This window comes from Cajanus cajan, chromosome 6 (assembly GCF_000230855.2).
Source record: "Cajanus cajan strain Asha chromosome 6, NIPB_CcT2T_4, whole genome shotgun sequence".
NCBI lineage: Eukaryota > Viridiplantae > Streptophyta > Magnoliopsida > Fabales > Fabaceae > Cajanus > Cajanus cajan.
Genome location: NC_138522.1, coordinates 20311282 through 20326259, shown reverse-complemented (window position 1 = coordinate 20326259; position 14978 = coordinate 20311282). Strand labels below are relative to the sequence as shown.

The window sequence follows — 14978 nt, the reverse complement described above, 5'->3', positions numbered from 1 at the left end:
AATATATTGTTAAATCTCATTTAAAATCAACACTAAAATTGTGTGTAACTATATGTCAAATAGATATATACCTACATATATTATACCTATAGTGACACTTTTTGTATGTCACTATATGTAACATTTCTTGTAATGCACAAGTCTCACATCGACTATAGATAAAATAAGATAATTGAAAAAAATTTAAAGAATATATAAGTAGATAAGAACTCTTATCTTACAAGTCTCTCATCAACTAGAGATAAAATAATTAAAGAATATTATAAAATTTTTCTTAAATTTTTAGTAACAATAGCAAAAAAATATTAAATACCAATAAGAAAAGGCACAAAAACTTATACATTCAACAATTTTTATTGTTACTAAAAAAATCATATTAAATACTACTAAAAATCTAATTTTATTGTAGTGAAAATACTAGTGCCAATATGTTTCTAAAAGTAGTAAAAGATGAAACAAATTATGAATTATAAGTCAGATCGATATGAAATTGGTTTGGATTATTCCTAGGTCTAATTTCTTTTTTTTTGAAATGTTATTGTCTGGTTTGTTTTTGCATAATAACTTGTAATTTTGGGACTTGAAAAGTTAAGATAAATAAAATAATATTTAAAAAAAAAAATTAAACTGCATCTATTTTGAGACTCCTTTCAATAATGAACCCATGGCAACTGCCTTTGCTTCCTGCCCATTATGAGTAAGAAAAGAAGAGGAAAAAAAAAAATTAAGTGACGAAAAAAATGACTAAATAAAAAATATAATTACAAATGTGGTTCATAAATATAAAAATATGAACATGTCTCTTTATTTATTAGATAAATAACACCAACGTGATGGATTGGCATTTGGATAATGTGCCATAATCGAATACAATATCCATATATGCTATTAATTCATTTGGATTTATGCTTCAGAATTGGAGGGTTGCTTGAATGAGTTCTTCCTTGCAGTTGCTAAAACAGTCTTGTCAGCAACTATGAAATATGCTGCAGCCGTCACTGCAATCAAAATATAAAAGTTAGGCTAAGGGTGTTACTTCGTTTTGATCTGTTTAAATTCTGATTCATAAAATTTATATTTTAAATGAATTGGATAATTTTGATTTATAGAGTAAGTAATTTTTTTTATATATGTATTTGGTTTGCCAAAATATGTAGATAAATAAATTGATTTCCAGATCTAATTAATGATTTAAAATTTATTTTTAAAAAATAAAAAATGCATAAAATTAGAAATCTGAAAAAAATATATTATTATTTTGAAGTTAAAATTTATCACACTTAAAAATACAAACATTTGGAATAATTTAAAAATACTAAATATTAAAGTGTTAAGGTTAAAAATTTTATCAATATTTATATGGTAGTCTCAAATTCTCTAATAAAAATATCAAAATATTTTATAAAATAATTAAAATAAAAAATATACTCATATTAAACATAATTTTAATGTCTTCATAGTTTAAAAGTCAAAATTCACAACTAAATATTAAAATTTTAATGCCTTAAAATTTAATTTGTGAAGTTTTTTTTAATAAAGATAGGAAAGATTACAAAGATGATTGTAATAAAGATTAAACCTAGCTCCTGATACTTCTAACTACCCTAATTCTCCCACCCAACCACTAGACTAATCCTAATGATTCTTAATTTGTGAAGTTTGTGAGCTAGTTTAAGATTCCATATATTAAATTTGCATAATCACGACTGATTGGACTTAAAAATTAAACATGATTAAATGATTTGAGAAAAATGATCAATTATCAGTAAATTCCAAATGCTTAACGAAACTTAGTGTATCTACTCAGCCCTAGTTAGAAATAATTTTCAGGATAGAAAGTAAATATGTTTTAAAGTTTTATCTTATTTTGATCATAAAAATTGTAAAAAAGAATCATGTTTTTAAAGCTTTTATATATTTGTATAGTTGAAACCTGTGGAAATGATGAGAGCTTGAGCAGTGTGATTGAGATTGGCTCTTGCCCAAGGCAGCATCCTCACAGTAGCCAGCTGCACACCAAGCACAGTGAAGAACTTGTGAGCAAAAAACTGAGTTAAAGAAAATGAACTGAGAAGGTTGGAAAAATACTTACAGTTGGAATGGCAGAGGCAACACTGGCAACAACTGCTGCCTTTGCTCCAGCTACTACACCCTCTGTTTACACACAAAATGAAAACAGAAGGTGAACCCAAATCAATAATTTTATCAATATATGAACCAAGACTTTAACGAATAAGTTTCTATGCTTAAAAAACTTTTCATTACTAATGTGCATATTTTCTTTTGTCATAGATCAAGATAGTTATGTTGAATGTACCAGTCCTAGGTTCCAATCTTTAGTTTGTAACTTCATGGTAATTTTGATGAATGAAAACATAAAGATAATTACGTTGAATGAAAATATTTTTGAAAGTTGTTATATTTAACGAGAGTGTTTTTAAGAAAAAAGTTAATAAAAGTTTTTATTAGAATTTTTTCATTCTTATATCTTTTTTTTATCTAATCTTTTAATCTTTATTTTAAAATAAATTTCAATGTTTAACAAAAATTATCGACCCTTAAAAAATATTATTGTTTTATAATACAAATTATCATAAATGAAAATTTTTATTATATAAAATAAATATTTATTTTATACATTAGACATTAAAATATTAACTAATAAGACAGGAAAAAAAATGTAACAAGGATGTAAAACAGTTTTATATTATCATTCAATTATAAATCATTATTATTTATTGTAAGTTATTCACTTGAATAGCTATCTTAAAAATCATCATGTGAGTGACATTTTTATTGGTTAATAATGTAAAAAAAAATTTGCAAAAGTCTCGCTACCTCATTGGCAAATCGACAAAAATTCTCATCAATATCAGAATTAGTCGAAAGGAGGGAATTGATTTTACGGCAGAATTTAGAAAAATATCGTGTGGAAGATTTTGTGACCTGTGGCCAATGGCCATGCATGTGTTTGGTCCCCTCCCACCAAAGCTAAAGGGGTTTCTCCTTTATCTATAAGAATGACTGATAAATCACCGGAGTGTCATCTATAAATGGAGAATTTAAAGGATATTTGTCCAGTGAGTAAATACATAAATTAAAGCAAAAATGTGTGTCCCTTTGACTTAAAATTAAAATGTATTTTAATACTTTCTCATTTTATACATTTCTTCATTTAAAGAAAGTAAATCCAAATTCACTTATATGCTTTTATCGATTCAATATTATGTTTATAGTTGTGGCATTTTTCTTCCCTAACAGGCTAACAATCAATTATTAATTTCAAGAACATAACTTGTGCTTTCATATATATATAGAGAGAGGGGAATGACCTTTGTATTGTATGAGTAGATTTATATAGATTTACTTCGTTCAATAACTCATATTTATACATCAAATTTTAATAATTTAATCGTTAAATTTAAAGTTTTTAATGTATAGATTTATAAATTTTTAAAAAATTTAAAAATTATTTAATACTTCATTTTATTAATTCAAATTAATATATAAAATATTTTTATGATCATCCGTTAATTTGAACTAATGAAATAAAATATCAAATAATTTTTAAAATTTTCAAAAATTTACAGACTTGATTTATATATTAAAAACTTTAAATTTAACTGTTAGATCGTTGAAATTTAATGTAGAACATGAGTTATTAAACAGAATAAGTCACTTTACCAAAAAAAAAGCAGAATAAGTCTAAGTAGACATACTTTAGAAGTAAACGAATCTTTCTTTGTATATATTATCATAAAATTTGTTGTACAAAGTATAGGTTTTGTAGCAAACAAATTGGAAGAATTAAGAAAAAGGAAAGAAAAGATGTATTGTACCATGAGAACAGCGCTTAGCTAAGGCCAATTTTTGATCGAGTGAAGCAAAGCTAGCCCTAGGTCTCTCAAGGGGAGAATTTCCTTTGGCCATGTTGAAAGAACTAATTAAGCAAAACGCGATAATTAATGTGTTAAACAGTGAACGAATTGGAGTAGCTTGGGATGAAGGAAAGGTTGAAGTTGGTATGGGGGTATTTATAGGAGTGAGTGAGTGAGTTACTCAAGTCAATTCTATCTTTTCTTTGGGGTGAAGGGTTGGAGTTTGATGGTTTTGTCAGAATCCAATGTCTCTAGACCCTTGTTTTCACTTGGTTTCAATCATGGTAATTTTTATTTTTTTTTAATTATTATAACTTGTTTCCGAAATGCCCTTATATAAGCCATAAGTTATGAGGGTTGTAAATAAGACAGATGGATGATAATTCAACAAAAGTAATAAACTTATCTCTTTTGCTTTTTTATCGGATTCTTTTTTTAATTAATGATCAATTAGAGATGATTTTATCCGAGTTGAGTAAAACTAACGTGAAGAAAAAATATACTTTTTTCTAAATATTTAAAAAAAAAAGCTACAAAATCATTACTAAAAGGTATTTATGAACCGGTTTGATTTGAATTTGTGATAAACTAAAGTATGAACCAATTAATTTTGATGGGTTTATTTTAGATCAAATTTATCAAAAAATAATTTACTATCCAAACCAAGTCAATTAATAATGAGTTGGTTTGGTTTGATTTAATTGATTTTCTTGAAAAAACATTGGTAGATGTTTATTATTTTTAAAACAAAAATAAATTATTAATTTTATCTTAAAATTTAAATAAAAACTTATCCTTAAAAGAGTGTAAATAATATTCAAGTATAAAATAAAAAAGTAATTTATGAAATATGAAATTAAAATATTTAAACATAGTCTAACATATGAAATTTAAGTATTCTAAAAATTAAAACTCACGTACTCCCTCAAACATAACTAAATTGTTTAAGTTGCAATTATTATCCAAGTTACATTCATGTAGTTTTTTTCTCAACTTGAATGTCATTATGTAAATAATATATTAAATAAAAATATTAGAAACTTTTAGTACCAAGTCTAATGGCAAGATTAAGACGAAGTGAACAATTACTCTGAAACTAGTCAAAACATGACAATGCCAAATGGCCATACGGAGTTCAGCCTATGCCTAGGTATAAATTGTATTTTATTCGGTAAGTGAGTGTTGGGTAACTAATAAAAAAGAATAATTTTATAAAACATATTAAAATTATTAAATGATAATATTATAAAATCATAATATTATAAAATAATAATAATTATTATTATAAAATAATAATAATAATTTTAATTTGTTTAGTTCCCAAATCATAACATTTGTAAAATGAAAATTCGTAATCCAAACCAATTAAGGTTGGATTTAATTAGTTTAGATCGAATTTGATTCGACCAAGAAAAAATCAAACCAACTTAATTTAGTTCAGATCATCAATTTTATTGAATTGTTCGAATTAACAAATGTAACGATTTGATAAGTCACTACACTTTATAGCTTAACAACAAAGAAAATGCAAAGGTAAGATCATAAACAAGAAAGTATCATAATATAAAAGTAAATAACGCAAACTATAAAACAATTTCACAATCACAATATGACTACAACCCAATGTTAGTGTAACAACATATATATCATCATACAATATACATTTACAACTTAACAACTTTTTGACATACAACATATTATACAACTCATCATCATTTTTAATTGAACAATCATGTCAACTTAGCAACTTTTCAACATATCAGCACAGTATTATAACAACACAACTTAGCAACATGTCAAACTTAAACAACATTGCAACATATGACACAACCATCACAACATAGCAACAATATATATCATCATGCATTTTAACTAAGAGATCTCTTACAACACAAGTAGATAATTTAAGTGGTTTGATCCTATCAAACTAATTTAACGATGCAATCTTTTTTACTTGCTAGATCAACAACAAATTTGGATATCAATCCACAACACAACATGATTTCTCAAATTTCGTCATTTACACTAAGAAAGTCTAGTATCCCTTTAGGAATAGAACAACTTGGGTGTAGGCCTACCAAAATGTTAGTATGCATGAACTATGCCTATATAGAATTAACTCACTAACTACCCTTCATATATTGCTCCCCTTTCTAGTAATCAATTAAGGATCTTATCCATTGACTTCATACCTTACTAGTTGGTCACTTCTAAACCAATATGGCTCAACCTTGTGCCCATTTAGTATCAATTAAAGACTTAAAGGAGACTCAACATTTCACTTCAAGAGACAACAATACTTAAGAAGAGTTTTCAACAATTGACCTCTTAGAGCACCACAACACATATCTACACAATGAGATATTTTAACTTTTAAAATATCTCTTCTCTAGTCCTAAGTTCACAACACAATCCAATATCATGCATCATGCATCTTATCAACATAATTCAACACTACAACATGTCTCATATATATGAAGAAACTAATAAGGAGAAACATGGTGAATCTTCTCATCTAGCCCTATTGATGCTCCAATCTTCATCCATAAATCCTAAGCTTCAAAAGTGAAATGAAAATGGTGGAAAGAAGAAGAAAATGGTACGCCACTCCTCTAGGAAGATAAGTAAGAGGTGAAGAAATTGTCACAAAAAGGAATTCCTTGATAAAAGTTAAAAAGGAGAAAATTCTATAAAATAAAAAAAAGAAAGTTAAGAGCTTTTGAGAAATAGTTTTAGAAATCAATTCTCATTAATCTTCAAAAGTGACTCCCAAGAAAAGAAAGATCCAATTTATAAAGTTTGGTAGCTTGTGGTGTAAGTTAGGCTAGCCATGGTTACATGTAATCTAGGTTACGTTAATTTATACTCAAGACTACTAACTCTAGTTGCATTTCAAAATATGAATTTCTCTCCTAAAAATGTCACTATCTTAGATATAGAAGAGTCAATATAGAAGCATGTCACATGGCAAGGTGCAACAAGTGTGACGACTACATGTCACTATCCTAGATTTAGAAGAGCTAATAGAGGTTTGCCACATGACAAGGTACCAAAAGTGTGACTATAGGTGTGACACATGTGACTTGTTGGAATTTGAATGACCAAGAAAGGTATTTGTCCACAAAGTGGACATCCACCATGAGGGACCACAAGTCCATCCATGCTCTCTTGGGCCATTCAAGCCCAATACACACATATCTAATTTTCTAGTTACACCCCCTAAAATACTATTTGTACCTCTAAAATAAGAATTACAAGAAAATAATTTCTTATACTAATTGATCTAAAAATACAAGGTCAAAATTAAAAAAATATTTACAATGAAAAATATACACAAAGAAGAAATGGACTAAAGAATTAATATATAGCTCGAAAGGAGCTTAAGCCTTATACATTCATCATGAGCTCATTCCTCTTGCATTATTTTTTACGTTGCCCTTGTAATATAACTTTTGGAGGGCAATATGTCATCACCATACATCTCATAACACAATACTACTAAACAACATTACTTCTCATACATTCACAACACAACACACAATAACATATTTATATTCATTCAGTACACTCACACCTGATGTGATCAAACTACGCTTGGTGCCCACACTCGATGCCACTTTCCCATGCTCGGTGTTAATGCCTCTAGATTACTCACACTTAACACCAATCTTTCCACATCTAACATTAGTGAGACAGAAAGTCTCTAACTTAACCACACTCATTGCTACTCATCCCATGCCCGACCTCACCAAGGTAGAGAGCCTTTGATTTGCTCATGCCCAACATCATTCATCTTGCGCTCGACATCACCAAGTTAGAGCTCGTATTGCAATCACACTCGATGCCTCTTATTCCATGCACGACATAACCAAGTCAAATAGCCCCTAATTGACTCACCCCAATGCTACTCATCTCACGCTTGACATTCATGAGGTACAAAACCTTTAACTTGCATCACACTCGGAGTCATGAAGTTGTACCTGACACCAATGTGATTTTTGCACTTCATAGAATCACATTTTGTCTTAAATCACCTAAATCCAACATGCAACTTTGATTTCAAAACATATACAACTCAGATTCTTCAAAAGTAAAAAAATGCAATCAACACATGATCCAAAGTCACAAATTTATCCCAAACACAACCAAAACCCAAGTAACAAGATGCTTCACTTCTGAAATCAACCACATAACCACAAAAATTAATGAATTTAAACAATGAACAACTCATACGGCACAACAAGATCAAACTAAAAGCTTCTTTTACCTCAATTCTCCTAGAGACAAGGAAAAGCAAGGAGAATGATGAAGAACAAAACCTCCCAAGCTTCTGTCATACAACGACACCAACTATGATTCTCAACACTCTATGCTTTGAATCATAAGTCAATAACTCAATCTAAGCTTTGAAAGGAGGATTAGAGCTCTACAATGGAGTTAGAAGGAAAGAATAATAACTAATGGCTCCAAGGTCTATCCCTCTAACTTCTCTCTATAATTTTTAAGGAAGTGAACTTATGAAGTTTAGGTCTTAAGAAAACTTTATATACCTTTCCATAAACTTGGTCAACATTGATCTCAACTTAAAACAACTCCCAAACAACATAAACTTATAAGAATTCCTTAATTCTTTAAGTTCTAAAATATTAAATTAAACACCATATCACATAAATTATTTACTTAATGAAATTAAATAAATAGTAATACAATTCACAAACACCCTTACTCATAACTAATGGGTCCTCTAATTAGCATGACCTTACGTGCATATCAAAGATTTTATATCATAATGTTTCTATTTACAAAAATGAAAATAAAAAGGTTAAATTGTACTTTTGATTTTTCCATTATTTTGGTCAATATGTAATTTTGGTCCTCCTATTTTAAAATAGAGATATTTAGTCTTTCTATTTTTTAAGATATAGAATTTTTGTCCTACCATTAATTTGATGTTCATGAATCATTAAATTTTAACGTTGTTCGATAACTTGTTACCATTTAACTAACGTGATATTTAATGAAGTGATTTATAGGCATAAAAATTAAAAAATAACATACAAACGATCTTCATTTGCATTTATTTTAATGATTGATTTACACATATTTATCAATAAATCTTATTTTTATACTTTTTTTTTATTTTTTTATCTTTAAATGTTATGTCACTAAATTTTACATCCTTTAAATATAAATAAATGTTAAATTTTAATAAAAAAATGTAAATTTGAAGAAAGAACTAAAATCTCATATTTTTAAAATTAGAAAACTAAATATTTTTATTTTAAAATAAGAGAAGCGAAATTGTAGATAAAATAGAATGATAGAAAAGAAATTTAGAATAAAAAGAAAAAAAAATATCCTGGAAATATTGATGGCCTTTAATATAATAGGTTGTTTTGATTATAAAACCGATATTTATATGAAAAAACAAGTGTTGTAATGTGTAAAGTAATAATAAACTATCATTATACGGTAAGTTATTGATATATAAAAATTTTATAGAAAAATATTTATATTATAAATTATTTTTTTATGATATTTCTACTTATAGAAATACATTATAATCATATATTAGAAAATTAAAAACTTTGTGGGGCCACAATGTATGTAGATCTATTCCATCTCTAACATATATATGAAGATTAAAGTACTTAAAGTATTACTAGCTAATTAGATTTTAATAGGCTAAATGCCTAATTTGGTCCCTTATAATATTTTAAAGTTTTAATTTAGTCCCATTTTAATTTTTAGTTTCAATTTGGTCTCTAATAATTTAAATTACTACAATGTCGGACCATTCCGTCCAAATTTCTTAATCGAAGTTAACTGTTGGCCACGTGGATGCCACGTAGATGCATAGGTGGATGCCAAATTTCTTTAATGTATCTGGAACCAGAACAGCTCGTTCTAATTCCAGAACGCCAAACATAAACAGTCAATGACATAAACAGTCAATGATTATAGTTCATGCCCGTGATTCTAAATCACAGTTGTGAGTCGTGCAAGGAAAAAAACTCAAGGTACAAAGCATTTCAAAACTGAATTTGGTAATATTGTCAATGGGTATTGATAACTTCAATTGCTAAACATTTGAGTTATATACCATTTCTGGACCAATTGCAGGATATAGGAGCTCCTAGAAGTATTAATTATAATACTTGTTATGAAATGCAATGTATCACTAAGGACAATAGTGGCAGGTTTTATTTCATTTTTAGTCAAACTAGAGTGAACCTTACTACCAAATCAACACTATACAGTCAAGGATGAAACGACATGGTGTTTCTCTTTGGAGTCATTGATCGATGTAACCCAATAACAACAACCTGTTCTTAAGAAGGTACAACCTGAAGTAGAGGAAGAGGACACACAAGACCAATATTTCACCACACAACCACATGTACAGGTAGATAATGTTGATATCCTGTCAGCCATTCAGTGTATGGATCGTCGATTGCAAGAGATGGATGAACGCCAACAACACTATAATTATATGGTGGATAGGATGTATAATTGACACTTTTAGCGTTATCCAGATGATCTTTGAACTTTCTTAGTATATGTTATGTTATGAATTTTTATTTTCAGTCTCTGAACCATATTTCAGTATTTGAATTTATGTTATGTTATGAATTTTTGTTTTCAATCTTTGAACCACATTGCTGCATTTTGTTGAACATACGTATGTGATTGGCATTCTGGAACGGCCCGTTCTGAATCCAAAACAAGCCTTTCTAAAACCAGAACGGCCCAATCTGGTTTCAGAACGGTCCATTCCGCTTGCACTCGTTGTGTATTAAATAATGCATCTAGAACGGGCAGTTTCAGATGCATAATTAACACACCACGAGTGCAAGCAAAATGGGTCGTTCTGGTTTCGGGCCATTGTAGCTCCAGATGCATTAAAGAAATTTGGCATCCCCCTATGCATCTACGTGACATCTACGTGGCATCCACGTGGCCAATAGTTAACTTCGTTTAAGAAATTTGGACGGAAGGTCCGACATTGTAGTAATTTAAATTATTAGGAACCAAATTGAAACAAAAAATTAAAGTGTGACTAAATTGAAACTTTAAAATATTATAAGGGACCAAATTAGGTATTTAGCCATTTTAATATTATAAAAATTACAATTGATCGCATAGATTAAATTCTAAGTAGACAATGATTCTTGGTTCGCAAATTCGATTTCTTATTCGATAGTTATAAGACGAAGAAGACGAAGAAGAGGGTGACGAGGGAGACTGAGAGAGTGAAATAAAACTAAAAAAAGAAGGAAAAGCCATCTTGGTTCTCATTTAACACGTCAACAAACCTATTCAAGGTCACGTAAGTACTCCCTAAATGGAGTGTGTGAAATTTAGACGAAAGATAAATATTACAAATATTTTTTACAAATGGAACTAAATTGAATCCAAAAATTAAAATATGACTAAATTGAAACTTTATAATATCGACCAAATTAAGGTTTTAACCTTATTAGAATCTATCATTTATTTATTAAAAAAATGGATTGAATCTTAATATCTATTTAAAAATATAAGTGATAAATCACTTTTAACAACTAAAGCTTTTAATTATTCAACTTTATTATAACAACATTTTCATATAGTGGTACACATAGTTTTAAAAACCGGACCGGTCATCGAACCGGTTAAGGTACTGGGTCAGTGGATCAAAGGTTGAACCGGTGGGTCACTAGTTGAACCGCATGACTCGATTTTTATTTATTTTTATTAAAAAGCATTCATATTAAATATATTTTATACTTATAAATTTTAATAAATTCATATCTTATTTTAAATTTTAATTTTTCTATCTTATTTAAAATTATTTTTATTTTTATTTTGTAAAAAAATACGTAAAAAAATTACATGTTAAATGGTATATTAATACAAATTAAAAATATAAATAATATGTACATATATAATATGCTTGCAATTAATATCAGAAAATAATATATGTAATATTTACATAGATATTGCATTATTAAATATATAATTTAAAATTAATAATATACTATAAAAGTTATTTAAGTTGTATATATTGCAAACAAATATATTAGAACAAGTAGTCATTGTTATATTTAATAAGACTCCTTGCTTTTTCATTAAGAGATTCAATTTTCATTATTATTTTTGTGATTTATGGTCCCTTAAAAAATTTTAAAAAAAAAAAAAAAAGTGGTTGAACCGGTTTGACCCACCGGTTCACCGGTTGAACCGGAAAATTGACCGGTTCGATCCGGTTTGAAACGGGTCAACTGCATAACCGATCCAACTTCAGATTCGGACCGGCTGGACCACCGGTTCCCGGTCCAACCGGTCCGACCGGCCGGGTCGGTCCGGGTTTTAAAACACTGGTGGTACATATTTTATAATGACAAAATACTTATCACTAAAAATTATTTTTATACACACTATAAATATAATATATATTAATATATTTTAAAAAATATGTGTATAAATTATAATAATATATAATATATATTATTAAATTGCATTCAAAATTTACATTATATAATTATATATCAAATAAAATTATTATATACATATATATATATATATATATATATATTTTATATTTATAATAACATCTTTTATATATCAATATATATAATATTTATTGAAGTTTTAATCATATCTTTCCTCTTTGTATAAAGCACCGGTGTAATAACTTAAGCATTGCCCCGTTTTTTGGGCTATGGCCAGTTGGTCACACAGTATTGTTTATAGAAAAGAATCAAGCTGCAGTTTAGCCCAAAGGTGATAAAATAAAGAGAAATTCTATGGTACCCATCTTATTTGAGAGGGTACCGGTACAGTTTTTTATATTTTATATTTTTAGTAATTTATTTAAATAATATTTATAATATTTTATCCTTTCAATTTTTAAATTATTTAGTCATTTTATTTTTATTTTATATATTCTAATTTATTTGTAATAATATTATTATATATTTAAATAGTTTAATTTTAATAATTTTTTAAGTATATTTTTATCTTTTCACTTAAAATTTTTGAATTTTTATATTTTAATTTTAATAAATTTTTAAGTATATTTTTTGTCTTTTTATCTTAAATTTTTGAATTTCTATATTGTAATTTTAATAACTTTTTATTTCTACTATTTATTAATTTTTTCTTTTTCTTTAATATTTTATAATATTATTGAAAACTTATAATTTTAATCTTTATAATTTTATCTTACTTTTTATTTTATAAGTATAATTTAGATTATTTATTTTATAATTAATTTTTTTAAAAAAATTTATGAATTTACATAGAAAAATGTATTGAAACCCTTCCATCTTTGAGGGTAGCGTAGCAACTCCCTAAAATAAAACCATGGATTCCTGTGATCGTTGCCTCTTTGGCCACCCCAACAATCATAAAATAGAAAGAATGAAGAAAAAAAAAGGGGGAATCGACATGAATTGTTACTTGGGTGAACTGGATAGCAACACGTGTTCAACTCGTGGAAAAGTGGAGGCCATTGCACTTACGTGTACGTTTGGTGGTTTTTTTTTAAACAGAGGTTCAAAGCCATGGACATGGTTTTTGCCTACCTGGGTGCTCAGCCCTTATTTAATATCTTCAAAATATTAAAAAAAAAAAACAATATTTTCTTTGAAATTGATTTATATGTTGTTTCTATTAATTAAAACTTGAGATTATATTTAGTTTTCGTATATTTTATATTATTTTATGTAAATTTAAATATAAAATGAAATAAATAATCTATAATTCTACTAAAAATTCTAAAATTGATGGTTGTCTTTAATCTTACATAAATATTATCTTACTCTAATATAATTTTTTAGTAAAAATAAAAATCATGTTTTCATATAAGTGTAAAACATTTGTAACCAAAACAATATATTTGGATCTATCTACATTAGTTAATATTTAATCAATGTAGAATTTATTAAAGCTATCAATTTTGACTCGACCTGATGAGTTGGTCTGGCTAGCTCATAAATAATAAGGCCAGGTTGAATCTTAAGAATGATGACTAAGTAAAAACAGGGCATTTTGATTTGACTCACTTAGTCCAACAAGCCAAATGACCTTAGGTTGGATTGACCCATAAGATTAAGTTCAACTTGATCAAAATTTTTTTTTAATAGTTAGTAAAATGTATAAGATAGTTTTTAGTCTTTCAAATTTAGGATAAATTTGTATTTAGTTCCAAAATTTTAAAATTAGTCATTTTAGTCTCTGTAATTTTAAAAAATCTTGTTTTAGTCCTTATACTCAAATTTTGTCAAGGAATCTGTCAAATACTATCACATAAAATTTACTTACTGATGTCTTTGTTAGTTAAAACATCACATTAAACTCAACTAATATTGTGTAACTATCTCAATTTGTCACTTTCAAATATGTTATGGTAACATAAAGAATTAAAATAAGATTTTTGAAAATTAACTTAAATTTAAGGGATCAAAATCAAATTTAACTTAAATTTGATAAACTAAAAACATATTTAAGGTTATACATAATAAGACATAGAATAATAAGCAATAGACATTGTGGAGAAAAAAGAGACACTAGAAAATGGGTTGAATAATATCAATCAAAAACTCAACACTCTTAGAAACAACAAAGTAGTTGTAAGAACTTAAGAGATAAGACAAAGAGTTAAGTAAGAAAAACACAAAATTTTTATACTGGTTCATCTTAACCATTAAGACTATATCCAATTCTTGATTAACTCGATCAAGTTCTATTATCTTTCACAAAGATACAAGTATTCTTTCACAAGCCACTTCTGACTCAATCTAAGTGTTCTTTGACTTGCCTCTTCAAACAACTATCAAAATATTAACACAAAGTCTCTCCTAAATTTAAACAATAAAGTATTATTTAACAAAAAGTCTTTCTAGGCTTCAAACAACCAAGTATTCTTTTACAGATAAGTTTTTTTAGGCTCAAATTAATAACACAGTTAAAACTGAGTAAAATAATAATGTTGTTTTGTCTTACTATTAAGATGTGATATAACCAATTAAGTACAAGGTTTCTTACAAAAAGAAATAATATATTATTACAATGAATATATCTCTTCTTCTTTTTTCATGCTTTCTAAACCTTCAA

The 14978-nt window shown here is 27.3% G+C and overlaps 1 protein-coding gene across 1 annotated transcript; it reads right to left on the bottom strand.

Annotated features, from left to right (window-relative positions):
- Positions 1-777: 777 nt before the first annotated feature.
- On the bottom strand, positions 778-4022 carry LOC109791560 (early nodulin-93). The gene is made up of 4 exons (XM_020350870.3): positions 3840-4022; positions 2093-2154; positions 1934-2009; positions 778-998 (listed from the first exon to the last, which is right to left on the bottom strand). Exons 1-4 carry the CDS (start codon positions 3928-3930, stop codon positions 904-906), a joined length of 324 nt encoding a protein of 107 aa, XP_020206459.1. The 5' UTR covers positions 3931-4022; the 3' UTR covers positions 778-903.
- Positions 4023-14978: the final 10956 nt, after the last annotated feature.